The sequence below is a fragment of the Hemicordylus capensis genome, chromosome 9, assembly GCF_027244095.1.
Source record: "Hemicordylus capensis ecotype Gifberg chromosome 9, rHemCap1.1.pri, whole genome shotgun sequence".
Lineage (NCBI taxonomy): Eukaryota > Metazoa > Chordata > Lepidosauria > Squamata > Cordylidae > Hemicordylus > Hemicordylus capensis.
Genome location: NC_069665.1, coordinates 4508110 through 4525976, shown reverse-complemented (window position 1 = coordinate 4525976; position 17867 = coordinate 4508110). Strand labels below are relative to the sequence as shown.

General features: G+C 47.1%; 1 protein-coding gene across 4 annotated transcripts in view; it reads left to right on the top strand.

Annotated features, from left to right (window-relative positions):
- Positions 1 to 16664, top strand: part of CPNE2 (copine 2) — a 102897-nt gene extending 86233 nt beyond the window's left edge. For all 4 annotated transcript variants that reach the window (XM_053270418.1, XM_053270415.1, XM_053270417.1 and 1 more), the window contains exons 12-16: positions 558 to 612; positions 6415 to 6466; positions 7558 to 7691; positions 15365 to 15601; positions 16104 to 16664. In XM_053270418.1, coding sequence (XP_053126393.1) covers positions 558 to 612; positions 6415 to 6466; positions 7558 to 7691; positions 15365 to 15601; positions 16104 to 16211 — 586 coding nt within the window. In that variant the 3' untranslated portion in view covers positions 16212 to 16664. The remainder of the gene's footprint in view (positions 1 to 557; positions 613 to 6414; positions 6467 to 7557; positions 7692 to 15364; positions 15602 to 16103) is intronic.
- Positions 16665 to 17867: the final 1203 nt, after the last annotated feature.

Genomic DNA, 17867 nt, shown 5'->3' with positions numbered 1-17867 from the left:
CCAGTGGAGAAATGCATGAAACGTTGATCACTGCCTGGTCAAGTCCCAAACATCAGAGGACTGAGAAGGCAATCCAGGCAGAAGATAGTAATAGAATCATAGAATTGGAAGGGATCTTTGGAGGTCTTCTACTCCAACCCCCTAGTCCGTGCCGGAATCTGCTACGCATATGCCCAAGAGAGGGCCATCCAGCCTCTGAAAACCTCCAGTGAACCGCTTCATGAGACAGGCTGTTCCACTGTCTAACAACTCTTACAGCTAGGATATTGCCCTTGTTACCTAACCTGACAACTGGGAGAATTCTGTGATATAGTCCTTCAGATCATTCATTTTCTGCATAGCTTCTTTACCCTCTCCCATAATTTAGGAGAAATTATATGCTGAATAAGGAAATATCTACATCTTTACTGAAGCAACGTAGTTTATTTGGGTTTCAGAATACAGTATTCATTTTCATCACAGTTGGATTTAGGAATGGAGGGAAAGGTCCGACCCTGACACAATTTACTTTTCCTGCCTTTCTGTCTCACTCTTTTCTTTTTATCATTATTTTGTAGAGATAAAATGTTTCCGGCCTTGGGGTTTGGTGCCCAGCTGCCACCAGACTGGAAGGTAAATATGCTTCCATTGTTGTGAATGTGTTTCTTGTTTACAATGCCTATATATCCTTATGTGGAATGAAGCTTTCAGTATTACCCCCTGGTCCTTTGGCAAGTGCTGAGAGCATCTGGGACCAGGCACGGTTTGGAAAGTTGATTCCGAGACTAGAATAACGGGGCAGGAGCAGATTGCAGAGAAAGAGTCATGTTTGTGTCTAGAGTGGCTGCAGCTAGAGCCATGCTTGTTTATTAACAGATGTGGATGCAAGTGAACCCTGTTATCTGTTGGGGTTCCATTCTCTGATACAACTGCGGATAACGGAACCGCAGATAATGGGGCATTAAGGGAATGGGCCATTAGGTTCCTGGATGCTGGAAAAATGGGGGGGAAATTGTGCAAAACACACAAAAAATGGGGGGGGTGCCCTACTGCAGGTCTCCAGCTGTACAGGAATGCCCCTCCCTACAAAGTCTCAATTCCCCCATTTTTCTGCAAAAATAAAATAAAATTGCAGAATTTTTTATAAAGAGCCACAAAATGGCTCCTTTTAAGAAAATGGTGGCCAGAAATGACCTTTGAGGTTATTCCCAGCCACTCCGACACTGCAGATATACAAAATTAACTCTTTCCCACACACACACTGCACATGCTGAGGTCGGTTGTCAATTTCCCAATCTCAGATACGTGGAACTGTGGATATCAGGTCTGAGGATAGCAAAGTTTGCCTGTAGAACTTTTCTGAAAAAGTTCAAAGCAGTTTACAACAACAGAAATAAAAATTTTAAACACATTTTAGGCCCCCAGCTCTCTCTCTCTCTGTCGTAGCTGTGTTTTTGTTTTAGCAGTTTGCTTTTATTGAAGTTTTATTCCTGTTTTTATCCTCTTCAAGCGCTGACTGGGATCGACCAGGAGAGGGTCTGAGCACACCCTCTCCTGTTGCTAGCCATGGTGTGCTTCAGGCACCTGTGCATTTTGCGCCATTTCAGTGTAGTAGGGGCTACCGGTGGGAGCTTGTGCCCCAGCCGTGGGCGAGCTTCCGGTGCCCCTGCTTTGCGAGGAGCATGAGGGTGAGGTGCTCCATACAAAGCTTGCAAGGATCAGATCGGCCCCATCCGTTGCTCTGGTGGCAGTGGCCAGGGGCATCTGCTGCCTGAGGCAACCGTCTCACCTCGCCCCATGAAAGGGCTGCCCTTGTGTTCATCTACATCTACACCAGTCTCTTGGCGCCAGTGCTGAGTCTCCGAGTCTTTTTATAAAGTCCTGGCTGCTGTCACAATGGCCAAGATCTCCAGTAAAAATCAATGTGCGTTTCCTTTTTTTTTTTAACAGGGTTTTTTTGGGGCTGAAGAAATGGCAATTTGATGCACTTTGGGTAGAGGTGCAGTGAGGATAAGTGCCGGATCAGGCACTCTTTGTACTGCCTGGAGGTGACTCATCCCTCCTTAACCGTTAGACGTGATGTCTGTCATTTTCTTTTGTTACAACGAGTTCCGTAAACATCTTTCAGTTCTCAAGGCGACCAATTTGTTGTTACTGGAATTGGGGGGGGGGGGGAGTTGAACGCTGACATTTTAATGGGAATGAAAATAAAGTGAACAAAATCCACGTGGTGGTGGTGGTGTGTGTGTGGATGTGCTGCTTTGTTTTTGAAGATTTAAGGCAAAAAGTGCTCTTTCTATCCAAATGAGTTTTTTAAAAAGTAGTAATCCAGGCAGGATAGGGTTGCATTTCATACAGAAGCATGTGTGGTACAGCTGAGGGCTGGAAGGGAATGGAATAGCTGATTAAAGCCTGAATAGTTGATTAAAGCATGGGTTCTCAACCTCCGATCCCCAGAGGTTGTTGGACTACAACTCCCTTCATCCCCAGCTGATGGCCATTGTGGCTGGGGATGATGGGAGTTGTAGTCCAGCAACACCTGAGGACCCAGGTTTGAGAAACCCTGAATTAAAGTTTCAATCACAGATTGACATTTGCTCACCTGATTAACTCATGGAGCTGACCATAAGCAGAAACAAAAAATAAGCAAAAACTCAGAACACCTGAAAGGTTCGCCCCCTATCATGTCAGACTTGCAGATCCTTTGTGCCTTATTGACGCAGGGAGAGGAAAAGGCCAAGGAGAAATGTCTCCTTTCAGTTTGTATCGAAAGTTGGCAAACAATTTTCTTCTGAGATGAAACCACTGTCGCTCGGTGTTGACATAGGGCTAACCACGGTTTGAAAGGCAAAGTCAAGGAGGACAAGTCTATGAATGGCTACCAGTCGGAGGGCTATAGGCCACCTCCGACCTCAGAGGCAAGATGCCTCTGAGTACCAGTTGCAGGGGAGCAACAGCAGGAGAGAGGGCCTGCCCTCAGCTCTTGCCTGTGGGCTCCCTAGAGGCATCTGGTGGGCCTCTATGTGAAACAGGATGCGGGACTAGATGGGCTGATACAGCAGGGCTGTTCTTACAATTTTATGTTCTTAAGCATGTGCGTAATGTGCCTATAGGCATAATATATTCAAATCTCAGGATTTGACTTCATTAGTTGTAGGAAGTTGTAGTGCAGAACCCAACCTTCCATCATGGTTGTCCTTAACCAGTCTCTGTGATTTCTGCCCCCACTTTTGCGAATGTCTCCTCTTAATTTCACATCCATAACTTGGGGATTGCAATCTGCATTTCCATGGGCAGTATATAACAGCGCCTATTGTACAGCAGGGACCAGAATAGAAACGGGGATGATCATTAAAGATAAGAGACATATAAATCATGCTTTGTTCTCCATATGCTCTTGTTGCCATGGTGCCGCCAAACGCTTTCAAAGAGCTGATATGAATAAGATATTTTGCATGCAAAAAGTCGGGTTGAAAATGTCAGAGAACATCTTGAAATGCTAACCGCTCTGCAAAGAGAACCTTACGCAATCTCCCCTGCAGGAACTGGGCGAAAGGATGACAAAAACCTGTAAAATGCACTCACGCATGTGGTGACCCATAAGGCTTAATATCAAAAATAGACATTTCTTCACACAAATGAAACCTGTGACCACATCCATCTGGTCACTTCACAACTTTATTTCCTTCTCCAGGTTCCTCCCTACCCACCTTAGGGTGTGAAAACTCCTTGTTTATTAAGGGGCACAGAAATCCTGTGCCTGCAGTTCTGGGAGAAGAAAGGACACGTGGTTACAGTTATTGTGTGGTTAGGGACCGAAATGAAATGTGATGCATGCTAGCTTCAATGCACGAGGAAGGCATATCTGCATGGGAACTTCAACAGACTTTACTTATCAGGCGTGTTACCACATTTTCAATTACTGTAGCTGTGAGCAGATTTTCAGGTTGATAGTACATATAGTCACCGGCAAGAGAACATCCCCTATTATAAGGCTATATTTTTACAAACCCCTTAAATATTGAAGATAGCGAGCCTCTTCTCACGATCCATGAGAAGGGCTCACAGGCAGGCTGTGGGGAAGCCGGGTTAAACCTACTTCCCCCACAGTCAATCATCCTCCCTTCCATGGGCGGGTGGATTGCCCGCCCAGACGACCAGCGGCTCTCCCAGCAGCTCTGAGGGTTGGGGTACTGGGACGTGCCAGCGGACATCGCCCCCCGCCCAGCTCTGATAATGCACTTGGTCCCTTAACCTCTTTTTAAGGTAAAGGTAAAGTGTACCGTCAAGTCGATTTCGACTCCTGGCGCCCACAGAGACCTGTGGTTTTCTTTGGTAGAATACAGGAGGGGTTGACCATTGCCTCCTCCCGCACAGTGTGAGATGATGGCCTTTCAGCATCTTCCTATGTCGCTGCTGCCCGACATAGTACCTGCAGGGATTTGAACTGGCAGCCTCTGACTTGTTAGTTAAGCATTTCCCGCTGCGCCACTTAAGGTGGATAACCTCATTTTAAAGGGTGGCTGAATAGTTGGGTTTGCTGCCATGTAGCCACTGGGAGCGGCCCAATCCCAGTGGCTCACACGCGTGTGCAAAACCGGGCTGGCCTCCCTTAGCCCTTTGCATGCGCAGATGAATAGCCTCCGTGTCTGAAGCATGCAAAATATGCTGGTAACGGAATCAGAAAAGAGGTCTAGAAATTATGATTCTGTTACCCAAGTATTTTTCATATTTTGGATACTATAATATTTAAGAGTTTGATTTTTAAAAAATGGCCTTACATAGGAGATGTTCTCTTGCCAGTGGGTCTATATAATATCAGTTTGAAGATTTGCTTATGGCTACAGTCATTGCAGAAGTGGTAAAGTGCCTGATTCCGTTACCCTTAGAATTGCCCTTGGGCACTTTAGCTGAAAGCTTTTGGAAAAGAAGGCTAGACTTACACAAGGATTGTGCCTTGCATTGGATGGATCTTTCAGCTCCTGTGGGTTCAGTTATGCCTCCTGTCTAGGGTGTGAGCAAGCAAGGGGACTAGCAGAAGCCAAAGAATGGTTTCTGCCACACTACACCATCTTTTGGGGATGGAATGGCGCTCCCTAGTGAAATAAGAGCCTCCCTATCTCTGACAGCTTTTAAAAAGTCTTTAAAGGCGCATCTGTTCACCCAGGCTTTTAATTAATATTGTTTTAATGGTTTTAATGCTCTTTTAAAATATTGTTTTAAAATCTTTAAATTGTTGTCAGGGGCGTATCTAGAGGTAGGGCAGGCAGGGCACGTGCCCTGAGCGCCACTTGAAGGGGGGCGCCATTTTGTAAAATTAATTTTAAAAACAACAACAATGGCTGCCAAAAACAAAATAGCCACCGTGCATGCTCAAATGGCCTCTGTGAGGCCCTAGGTCTTGCCAGGCCTTGCAGAGGCCATTTGAGCATGCGCGGTGGCCATTTTGTTTTCAGTGGCCATTTTTTAAAAAAAGATTTTTAAAAATGGCCACCGCACATTGGCACTATGTACAGAGAATCAGGGCTTGTGAATACTGAGCTGATGCTTATGAGCTAGGATTGTATTCATTTGCTCTTACTTTGCTTCTTGTGATAAGTGAGTTAAATGTGATGTCTTGCTAATATGGCTATTAATGGTGAATTTGTCTTTGAATCAGTGTGAAATCCTTAATATTAAGGCCCAGTGGGAGTTTCTTGCTCTCTTTCTCTCATTTTAACTGTCTTTCTGAAAGACTAGAATATATTCCAAGCAGTGATACAGTTTACTCTGCATATCCTTTAATTATTTACAGAGTATCTGGGAAAAGTCAAATTCTCAATTGATTTTTAAAACTTATGTAATGGTGATGCTACAATACATAGTAGAGAATTAGGCAGGCACTTCTGTTTAGTTTTCCAAGTACACCTCCACATAGTATTTGGGTATTTCATGAGCCTCAGCATACTGAAATTTGTAGTTTTCCAGCATTTTTTGGTCTGGTTAAGTCCACTGCTAAAATAGTTTTTGAAAGATTAAAAGATTAACGAGCCTGACTTGTATTTTTCAGCTGATATTATGGTAAAGTTATCTGAAAGATGGGTGTCAAGATGCTTGGACAGGGGGCGCAATTTCAGTGTTTGCTCTAGGCGCTATTTTCCCTAGATACGCCTCTGATTGTTGTAATGTTTTAAACTTTTTGTTTTTGTTTTCACTAGTGTTTTACTTTCTGTTTTTATTTTGTTGTAAACCAAACCAGAGACGTAAGTTTTGGGCAGTATAAAAAGATGTTGAATAAAATAAATAATAAACAAACTTCCAGTTTGACACAAAAAGCCTCAAATGTAACATAGAGGTTCACTTTCTGAACTCATGATGATTCACCCTGCAATAGAGGTAGCATTTTGCCAGCCTTATGGAAGACAGTATGATTCTTGCTTTTTCTTCCCCTTCCAGGTTTCTCATGAGTTTGCCATTAACTTCAACCCCACAAACCCTTTCTGCCTCGGTAAGTGCATCCTTCTCTAAGAGCCTGTTCCTTAGCTAGGCTAGAAAAACAGGTGGGTTCAGCCTAGGGCTGAGATTGCGTCTCCATTTCACACATGCTCTCCTTTTCATGAGGCTAGTGAAGGTTCTGATCTCACAATGCCTGGGCCATAGCCCAGTGGTGGAGCTGCATGTCCTTGCAGAGAGAAGGTCCCAGGTTCAGTTCCCCACCGGGCCACTTAAAAGGATCTCTGGTAGAGTGGCTGGAAAACCTTCCGTCTAACTGGGTTGGGGCTTCAGATGGACCGGGATGCTCAGTGGAAGCGCATCCGTTTAGCATGCAGAAGGTCCCAGGTTCATTCCCTGGAAGCATCTCCAGGTAGGGCTGAGAGAGACTCCAGCCTGAAACCTTGGAGAGTTGCTGCCAGTCAGAGTAGGTAACACTGAGCGAGATGGATCAAGGGTCTGATTCAATAGAAGGCCACTTCCTATTGTTCCTAACCCTTGGAGAGTTGCTTCCAGTCTGAGGAGATAATACTAGGGTGGATGGAACAATGGTCTGACTCTGTGTAAGGCAGTTTCATTGGGTTCCTTGCCTGAAGATGCTCCAAAGTTCAGGATGCAGTTGGTAATTGGAGAGCTGGTCTTGTGGTAGCAAACATGACTGGTCCCCTTTGCTAAGCAGGGTCTGCCCTGGTTGCATATGGAGACTAGAAGTGTGCACACTGCAAGATATTCCCCCTCAGGGGATGGAGCTGCTCTGGGAAGAGCATCTAGGTTCCCAGTTCCCTCCCTGGCAGCATCTCCAGGATAGGGCTGAGAGAGATATCCCTGCCTACAACCTTGGAGAAGCCACTGCCAGTCTGTGAAGACAATACTGAGCTAGATGGACCAAGGGTCTGACTCAGTATATGGCAGCTGCCTATGTTCCTCAGTATATGTTCCTAATTGAGCATAGAGATAAATTTATCGCAGGAAAGCATGGGCAGTCTGCAGACTGGTTAGTCATGGCTAACTTAAGTCCTGCTAATTCCAATTGAACTTTGTCTGATCTGAACTAAACTGAAACTGTGTCCCTGCCTGTAATTCTGCTTCTGTTTTGGTGCCCCCAAGGTGTCGAAGGCATCGTCCAAGCATACTCCGCCTGCCTGCCTCACATCCGTTTCTACGGACCAACAAACTTCTCCCCCATCATTAATCACGTGGCCCGCTTTGCTGCCCAAGCGACCCAGCAGGAGTTTGCAACTGTAAGTTCACGTTTCTTTCCCCAGTTATGCTCCTCACTTGTCTCAGGACCTCAGCAGGGCACTTTGCAATCTCCTAGGGGCAGAGGACATTGGGGAACGGATCATTAGGTGCTGAATTCCATTTCCTGCTAGCCGCGGGGTCTGCTTCTGCAGCCTCTCTTGGGTCACAGAACCCCTCTAACTCTCACTCTTCTGAAAGGGTTCGCAAAAAGCCTGCTTTGAAGAGGAGGCATTGTTTCTGTTCCCCGGCCCCTCAAGTGAGATGCAGCCGGGGGTTCTCAGCCAGGGGTCCCTAGAGATTGTTGGACTACAACTCCCATGATCCCAAGCCACAGTGCATAAATGCCTAGATCAGGCTTCCCCAAATTGCGGCCCTCCAGATGTTGCTGAACTACAACTCCCAGGATACCCAGCCACAATAAACCCAGCTCAGTGGTGGAGCATCTACTTTGCATGCAGAAGGTCCCAAGTTCCCTCCCTGGCAGCATCTCCAAGATCGGGCTGAGAGAGACTCCTGCCTGCCACCTTGGAGAAGCTGCTGCCAGTCTGTGTAGACAATACTGAGCTAGATGGACCTACAGTCTGACTCCCAGCTTCCTATGTTCCTATATTCTCCCTTCTTGCAGCAGCGGGGAAACAACATGAAGGTTGAGTGGCATTCATTGGAACCATTTGCAATAATTTGGATTTAGGTTTGTAATCCAAAGATGCATAAAAGTGAGTGAGAGAGGGAGAGAACTCTGTTGGAAGGTTTTTGCACAAACTTTCCAGCTTCTGCTCCTCCACCTCCTCTTTCTACACTCCCTTATTCAGATTCCCATCTGCATTAAAAGCGTCTCCTTAAAAAATCAGCCAATTGCTGTATCTCTTGGGGTCCTCCTGTGCTTATCTTTTGGGGAATCCTCTGAACTTGATGCAGTTTCCTTTAGATTCACTGCCTTCTATTATTTCAAATCCACCCCCCACCCCGCCAGAATTCAAGATCCTTTGCTGAGGAGAAGTATCCTCAGGTCTCGTTATCTAGAACAAAGGAGTGCTAATGATGTGCAAATTGGACCCTCACTTCAGCACTAATGTGCTGGGAGACACATCAAGGGAGGGTTTGTGTGCATGAAGAGAGCAGGTTTTTCCTGAGCAAATTGGAGCCAGATCTTGTGCAAAGATGCAAAACATTATTGACAGACCTGATTCCCGCCCCGCCACTTTCCCTACTTTCAACTCTTGCGGTAATGGAGAGCTCAGTCAATAGCGTGTCTCTTAAGAACAGCCTTCTTACAAATAGATGTCGGCTGAGAAGAGGCAGCAGCAGCCCCTCCTTCAAAGGAGGTGCTTTAGAGGGACTTTATCTGAAGGGGCTTTAAATAATGGGGCTTTATTTGGAGAATGGAACCCCCCAAATCCAACATCTCACTGTTTGTCTTTTAAAGAACTTGGCTCTGTGTATTTAGATGCTTTCTTGCGATTGGCTGCTGTTGACCAGTGGAAGCTTGAATTAAAGACTATGAAAGGGTGTTGCCCTGCAGCAGAGCCTGATGGGTGGGTGAGCCTTGGTTTTTAGCGCAAAAGGTGTGTAGCTGAGTGAAATGGAGGTGAGCAGAGCTTGGGGAGGGGCTGTAGCTGTTTTGCATGGGGAAGGTCCCAGGTTCTGACCAGCTTTGTTAAGAGAGGAAGAGCACAGGAGGCTCCCTGGGAGGATTTCACTTTCACAAGTACAGTCATCCCCTGAGGAATGTTGCCTTGTTTGTCGATCAGTTGAGAGTAGCTTGAGTTTGATGTGAATCACTGCCTGCCTACCAGGCTGTGTATTGCAGTGTTAAAGGACTTTCTTGGCTTTGCGTTCAATGCATGCCTACTTAGAAGCAAGCACCATTGGTTGCAATCAGATCTTCTCTCAAATAAGTGCGTAAAGAATTGCAGCCTTAATTAAAAAGCTGTGCTCTATTGCTGCTGTTAATATGCCAAGGAAAATGGTCAGGCAAAGATACCTTCCCCAACTATTGTTGGTTGATATCCAGAGCAAATACAAGTCAGTTGGAAAGTGCAGCTGCTAATTTGCATACTATGCAAAGTATTTGCAAGCCAGTTTACATAATATGCAACTCAGGGTGCCCAGATTTGAAGAGCCAGAATATGGCAACGCTCCCCATGCACAACTTTGGTCTTCCATCTGGTTTTGGACTACAACTCCCATCATACCCAGCCACAGTTGCCAATGGTCAGTGATTATGGGAGTTGTAGTCTGACATCTGCAGGAGGGCTGAAGTTGTGTGGCCCTGCTCTGAGACATTTTTTTGGCTGCATACAAACACCGTGTAGCAAAACAAAATCTCCCTCCAGAAATATATCTCAGCTTGGAGCCCAATTAGATTCTGTGTACCCACATTTGCTCCTGGGACACTTCGAGTAAACTTGTGGTCCTTGATGATTTGCTTTTTGCTTTGTTGCCTCCCCCCATCCTCAGGTGCTCATGCTTTTTTTAAAAATATGGACAATCTGAGTGGTCTCCAAAGAAACTCCATTGATTGTGGTTCCTTCTGCTTTTCCACATTGAATTAATCCCTCCAGCAGCCCACCTCAGGCCAGACTTCTACACAGCGGGAGACGGGTCTGGTTTTTAAAATGTGCTTGTATTTTCACCATAGCAACAGAGGATTGCAAAGGAGCCATTCATCCTTAAAGGGAGGAGAGGGGGGAAAAATGTTTGTTCCAGACACAAAGCAATAGAGATGGTGGTTTGAAGAGCTTGAGCCGAGGGCGCCATGGGGCCCCCCAGATCTCATCAGCCCCCTCCCTGCTCCCTCACCCCTTCCAGAAAGGAAGCACAGGAGTGGAAGCGCCTGCACGGAGCACGAGGGAGAGCTGGGACCTTGCCCGGCTCTCTGCTGCTTCCACCTTGATGCTGGATTAGAATATTAGAGACTTTAAAAAATAGACGTAGTTATTCTTGGGAGCGGATATGATTGTTTGAATATCAAAAGTGGGGCTGTGGCCCTGTATCTTTGAATCAGCCAGCAACTCCCCTGGCTTTGGCCACTGGAGTGAGAATCCCAAAATTGGATTGCTAGCAGACTGAATGTTTATTTTACATTTTATTTTACTTCTAATAACAAAATACGGCTTTTATCTGGCAGTTTTCTTAGTGTTTAGCTTTTTATGGATAACTTTTAATTTCCACTTTTAAAATGTGTTATGTTAATTGTGGTTTTAGTCTGATCTTTTAACTTCATTATGTTTTAATTCTATATTCTATCTGTTTTATTCATGTTGTGAGCCACCCTTTGCCAGAATGCACACCATCTCTTCGCTCAGTGTTTATAGAGGATCCAGTTGAGGCTGTTGCCAGACATTTGCCTTTCTGTGTTTTCCGTCCTGTCCTCTGTCTTTTTCCAGACTCGATTTGTGTTGGTTCTTTGTAAGAAAACACAGTTGCCAGCCTGTCCAGTGTGGGCTGGCAGAGCATTGCTGAGGCTTCTCCTGGCAACTTCTCATCGTTCGTTTCTTCTGCTTTATGCTTCTGTTTCTCCACGACTTGTGTCCTTGCAGGGAGATGGCAGAGCCCTTTAATTAGCCAGCTCCTGCAGCCTTTTGGTGGTGGTGGGGGGTGGGGGGGAGAAACACTAATTACTGGTCTCTTCTTTACAGCCAGAGCACAGTTATTCATGTATTTATTTATTTATTTTATTCTATTTCTATACCGCCCTTCCAAAAATGGCTCAGGGCGGTTTACACAGATAAATAACAAATAAATAAGATGGATCCCTGTCCCCAAAGGGCTCACAATCTAAAAAGAAACATGAGATAGACACCTGCAACAATCACTGGAGGGATGCTGTGCTGGGGGTGGAGAGGGCCAGTTACTCTCCCCCTGCTATATAAAGAGACTCACCACCTTAAAAGGTGCCTCTGCCCAGTTAGCAGGGGTTAATTTAATTTTTGTTATGAGAACAATTGCAGTAAAAAAAATTTTTTTTTTACACATTTGCTTCTGCTATGAAGGGCAAACCCGCAATTAGAGGCCCCCCTCCGCCCCCCCGGCAGGCATTGACTAATTCAGGAGCCGAGAAGCACAAAGATGCTCCAAGACGAAGGTCTCACACTGCAGTCCTCCTGCTGTTGCTTATGATGGGGATTGTCGTCCAACAGCAGCTGGGGGCCCCAGGTTGGGAATTCCTGCCCCATGCCACACGGGCTCTCTTTTTGATGGGAGGGCATGGAGTAGGGGGAAGCAAACGGGCAGCGGTGCTGGTGAGGCCAGGAAGGGAGGGAGCCCTTTGAGGCAGAAAGAGCAAGAGCCAGCGTGGTGTAGTGGTTCGAGTGCTGGACTAGGACCAGGGAGACCCGAGTTCAAATCCCCATTCAGCCATGCTACTTGCTGGGTGACTCTGGGGCAGTCACTTCTCTCTTAGCCTAACCTACTTCACAGGGTTGTTGTGAGGAGAAACTCAAGTACGTAGCACACCACTCTGGGCTCCTTGGAGGACGAGCGGGATATAAATGTAAAATAAATAATAATTTAAAAAGAGGGCAGATGGGAGTGGGCTGAAGAGATGAGGGGGAACAGGTGGCAGAGCATCTGCAGTCTCCCCTCTTGGGTTCCCAGCCCCGTTGCTCCATTTCAGAGGGGCACCTCGGTAATTTTGGAGCCTGGTTCTAAAGGCCTTTGGAGCACCCCCGCCCTGGCTACAAGTTCAGCATCATTTTTTTTTGACACATAGGTTCTTGAGGGCACAAACCACACCACCCAGGACAGACTAAAGAGCATTTGGGGGGCTCCAGGGGGTGTGGAGCCCCTGGACTTCAGACTCAGAGTCCAAGGGTAAGAACGCCTCTGCTCCATTTTGTAGTTTCTGCTGGGGACTTGTAGCAGGAGGTTCCAAATTCAACCCCTGGCAGCATCTCCAAGTAGGGCTGAGGAAGTCTCTTGCCTGAAACCTTGGAGAGTTGCTGCCAGTCACTGTAGACCAGGGGTGGGCAAACATGGTCCTCCACCTGTTAGGAACATAGGAAGCTGCCATATACTGAGTCAGACCCTTGGTCCATCCAGCTCAGTATTGTCTACCCAGACTGGCAGCGGCTTCTCCAAGGTTGCAGGCAGGAATCTCTCTCAGCCCTATCTTGGAGATGCTGCCAGGGAGGGAACTTGGAACCTTCTGCATGCTGTTGTTGAACTACAACTCCCATCATCCCCATCCACGCAGGTTTGCCGAAAGCGTATCCCACAAGCAAAGGCACTTGGAACACGAATCAGGGCTGCTTCCTTTTTGCATCTCAAAAGCCGCTCTCGCTTTATCCAGAAAAGGTCACTGAAATTCAGGGTTTGGTTTGGTTTTTTACCCCAGACATAAATTAGGCTAAGGAAATAAAAATCCAAGTGGTGTGTAAAAATGCTCCCAAAGATCTTGCACGGACTTCGGGGAGAATCTGGCCGATGTGCGGACACACACACCCTCTTCCAGAGGGGATTCAAAGTAAAAGCACAGTGTGAAATAGCACTTGAGAGATGCTGATGGGGATTGAAGCTGGGTTCTTCTGCCTGCTACGCAGATACTCTACGACTGAACTATAGCTGCATCCCCTCAAGGCAATATCTTATGGCAGACAATGCTTATATGTAGTTTCCCCTCCAAATGCAAACCAGGGCAGACCTTGTTTAGCAAATGGGACTAACCAGCTCTGCTCCCTGCAGTAGATTCCTGTTTTCCTTCCTTCCTTTTCCTTTAGGTCTTTGTTTATATACTGTCTTCTGGTAAAAATGTGTAAAGTAATCGAATCTCCCGACCTCCGAGTTTCTGGCACACACACAGGTGCCCACCTTTCCTGTGTGTGACATGCGGAGGGAAAGCAAGTGGCAGCTCCAGTAGCATATCAAGGACCTGTGGCTTCTATCCACTGGCCCAATATGCACACACTGGGACATGGACGCCTGGCGTCCCCATAAAATTGCATGTACTGCATAGGATGAGGAGTCCCTCTAAGTTCCCAAATGATGCTGCTAGGTCAGGACAGGTTCCTGCGTTTATTTTGCTTGGGAGAAGGGCTGGATTGAAGCAGGGTTGGGGCAGATTTTTAAAGGGCAAAGGTGAGCTGATAGGTTTTGCTGCTCCATAGTGGATAGGAACATAGGAAGCTGCCATATACTGAGTCAGACCCTTGGTCCATCCAGCTCAGTATTGTCTACCCAGACTGGCAGCGGCTTCTCCAAGGTTGTAGGCAGGAGTCTCTCCCAGCCCTATCTTGGAGATGCTGCCAGCAGAGGTGCATCTAGGTAATTTTGAAGCCTGGACCTTGTGTCCTTTGGAGGCCCCCTGCTGCAAGTTAAGCTTCATTTTCTAACATGTAGACCCAGGACAGACTAAAGAGGATTTGGTGGGCCCCAGGGGGTGTGGAGGCCCTGGACTTCAGCCTGGAAGTCCAGGGGTAAGAGTGCCTCTGCCTGCCAGGGAGGGAACTTGGGACCTTCTTCAGGCACAGCAGCTCCTAGGAGTTGTCATCCCGCCCCCAATACACATGCACAGACACATACACAGTGTCCTGGACCAGTGCTGTGCCTGGAGCATTTTGTGGGATGCAGGGAATGGCAGCTCGGAAGAAACCAGTTCTACTGCAAACTCCACCTCTTCAAAGGGTAGAAAAGGTTTGTTTTAAGTACCCTTCCCTGAATTAAAATCCCTGATAGAAAGGGTGGGTGGTTCTCTCTTTCCCCTCATTTTAATAGTAAAGACTTTTGTAGTTTGAAGTTAGCAAGAGTGAAATGTGGCTTCAGTTTTAATGCTCAGTTATCAGGTGTCTGGGGAAACTTGGAAGGGGGGGGGAGGAAGGAAGGAAGGAGTGCTTGAGTTGAGGCGGGAACGGTAGGGGACCTTTGTGAAATCCACAACCCCCCGGCCCAGTTTTTCCCACACTGTGTCCCCTGTAGTCTTCTGGAAACTGTATCTAAGGTGACTGGCGCCCCTGGCCCCTACCACTCCAGTTGGGGCTCTGGAGAAACAGACTAGGCTAGCTGGATAGGGCTGGGACCCAGGGGGGCTGCTGTGGTCAGGCCATGCAATCCCTTTGGGCCAGAAAGCCGACGCTCTTTGGGAACAAAGCTGATCGTTGCTCCTGAAGAGTGTTCTCCCAGCTCATAACAACAAAGACAGCCAAAGACAATCTTAGATGGTGACTCTGTTTTTCAACTCTTTACTCATTAGTAGATGGACTCAAGCAGTTGGTCTTGTCCACCTGGGCTAAAACGGGTCTGGGAGGAAGCAGAGGGTCTTCTGCCATTGAGTGAGGCCAGCCTAACGGCACCTCCCAGCAGATTATGCCCTCTGTGTCAGGACTGTCTTCCACTCTGCCACCCAGAATGATGCTGAAAATCCACCAACCGAGGCAGCAGCCGTCTCAACAGGCCTCATCATAGGCCCGCCGCTGTGAGAGCAGGGCCATTTCAGCTCCTGAGTGGATGGTCAGTACCCCTACATCCTCATGTGGTACTGACCACTGCTCCCTGGAAGAGGGGATGCCCAGATGCTGTTGACTACAACTCCCACAGTCTCCAGCTGCCAAAGGGATTGTGGGAGCCGTAGTCAACCTCTGGGAATCCCCTTACAGGGAACCCTGGTGCAGATCTACAAATGCCTCCAAATCCCTGTTCTGATTTTTCACCCTCCCCTCTACTTGTGTCTCTTCAGCAATACTTCATCCTGTTGATCATCACCGACGGTGTTATCAGCGACATGGACGAGACGAGGCACGCAGTGGTGCAGGCCTCCAAGCTGCCCATGTCAATCATCATTGTAGGTGTGGGGAATGCAGACTTTGCAGCCATGGAGTTCCTGGATGGAGACAACCGTGTGCTCCGGTCCTACACAGGAGAAGAGGCTGTGCGCGATATCGTCCAGTTCGTACCATTCCGTGAATTCCGCAGTGTGAGTGCAGAAGGGTTGCTTGGGGGTGCCTGAGGGGAGGCATTGTGATTTTTTCTTTGCTGTGTGTGGGTCAGTTTTCAAGATGGAAACAGCACACAGGAAAGTATTAACCCCCCTCACCCTGCATCACACTTTTGCCCTGGACTGGAGCTTCATTCCCCCCGCCCGCTGCTTAGCTCCGCCCGGGCGCCCCCCCCCCCCACGCTGCTTAGCTCTGCATGCCGGCTCCTGCTCCCAGCACAACTCTGCCCACCGCTGCGGCTCTACTGGCACAGCTCCACCAACAAGTGCACCTGTTTTCTCCCCCCACACCCTGTCCCCATGGCTATCCAGCGACTCTCAGGAGAGCTTGCCTACCTGCCCACTCACCCTTGATTGTAAGATAAACAAAATATTTGATGTGTACCATTTTAACTTTTAAAAGCATTGGGTTTCAAGTAAGATGAAAGTTATCTCTGTGGCCTTAGGTCCTCTTTTCACGCTGTCTTTCCTTGTGTTTCAGGCACCGAAGGAGACATTGGCCAAAGCCGTGCTAGCCGAGCTGCCCCAACAAGTAGTCCAGTACTTCAAACATCAAAACCTGCCCCCCATCAATTCGGAGCCTGCCTAGGGCCCCCAGTCTCACTTGTTGCCTGCATGTCCCCCAAACTCGTTGATGGCAGACAGCTGCATGTCTCATGTGGTTTCATACAATTTGTACTTTTTATTGGATGGACTTCACTTAACAAAGAACCCAGACCCCTCCCCTAAATCATTCACAACATGAGAAGCTTCTGAATCAGTGCATTGGATTCCTGGGCCCACACAGACTTTTCCCCATTGTTCCCCCGAAAGCCAACTTTTAAGTATTTGAATGTACTTTGTATGATCTTTGTGGAACAAGAGAACAATTTTTACAACATGCTTTTTCCAAGCCGTGAAGTTCACACTCTCATCGCCCAAAGAAGTGTGGAGAGTTTATGGATGTGCTGTACTTGTTATCTCCCATACTGTGTTCATTTTTTATACTGTGTACATGTTATATTTGTTATACTCAGGTTAATAAACAAACTTGGACTCTTAACAGCTTCCTGGCATGGTCTGGACTGCACGCTGCGCTTAAAAGATTATAAGCTTGTTCACACAACTGTCAGCAAGGCAGGTTCTGTGACCAAGTGTGCTACGGCACAGTCATTTAGCATGTCTAAAAAACTGGCCTCTGTCAATACCCACAAATAAGTTTGCCTGGTCTATGTGAGGGTAATTGAAGTCACCTCTTATCTCCTCTCTCTCTTTTTGACACCTCTCCGATTGCTTCATTATGCCCACTATGTTTTCATTAGCAAGCAAGCACTCCAGCTCACCCAACTTGGCTCAGAGACCTCTGGCACAGGCATATAGACCCTTATACGCAGACTCGCTTACCTGGTGTTGGGATGTGCTCACTCAGTTACTGTCTTTTTGACCAGCTGCCAAGTATTTCCATCTGGTTCTACTCTGTCCACTTCTGGTGTATCTCAAACGCTTGCACCCTCGCACCTTAGGGAATTTTGCTTGCCGATCCAGATAGCACCCAGTTCCTGTCAGCAATCCCCCGGGGTCATTTTAAAAGCTGCTCTGTGACTTTTTAAAATTTTAATTGCCATAACAGCAGTCCGGTTCCATCTTGGTTCAAGTGGAACCTGTCTCTTTATACAGGCTTTGCTTGCCCCCAAACATATCCTAGTGCCTAACAGATCTAAATCCCTCCTCCAAGCACCACCACCATCCCATCCATACATTGAGACCCTTCGGCTTTGCCTGTCACGCTGGCCCTACACATGGCCACCTTAACTGAGAGGCGCACTGCATCTCAGTTAAGGTGCAAGAGTTTCAACTGGCTGCATCTTTATCCACAAAAACCACCCAAACCTAAGCTTGTTTTGAGCTAGTGATCGTAAATTAATCTACTCCCCTTCTTCGTCTCTAATGACTGCTTTGTGCTGGCACTGGCTTAGATTTGCACGCTTCCACAGAAGAGTCAAGAAGCCTGTCTTTATTAGCCGATGCATTGGCAATTAGTCTTTTTCTTACACTCCATTAGGCGTTATTGGCTAAGCCATTTCCCTGGAAAGATGCCACATCCCTCCTAGGGCAGTGCTCCCTCCTAGACAGACACAAGGACAAGTTTAAAGCAAAACAGTATTGTTTCTATTACTTACCTCTTGGCTTTGATGGTAAAGTTGGGTGTCAGTTTTCTTATATGGGCCTTCCCTTTGCTGTTATTTAGCTGGTATCAGACAAACAG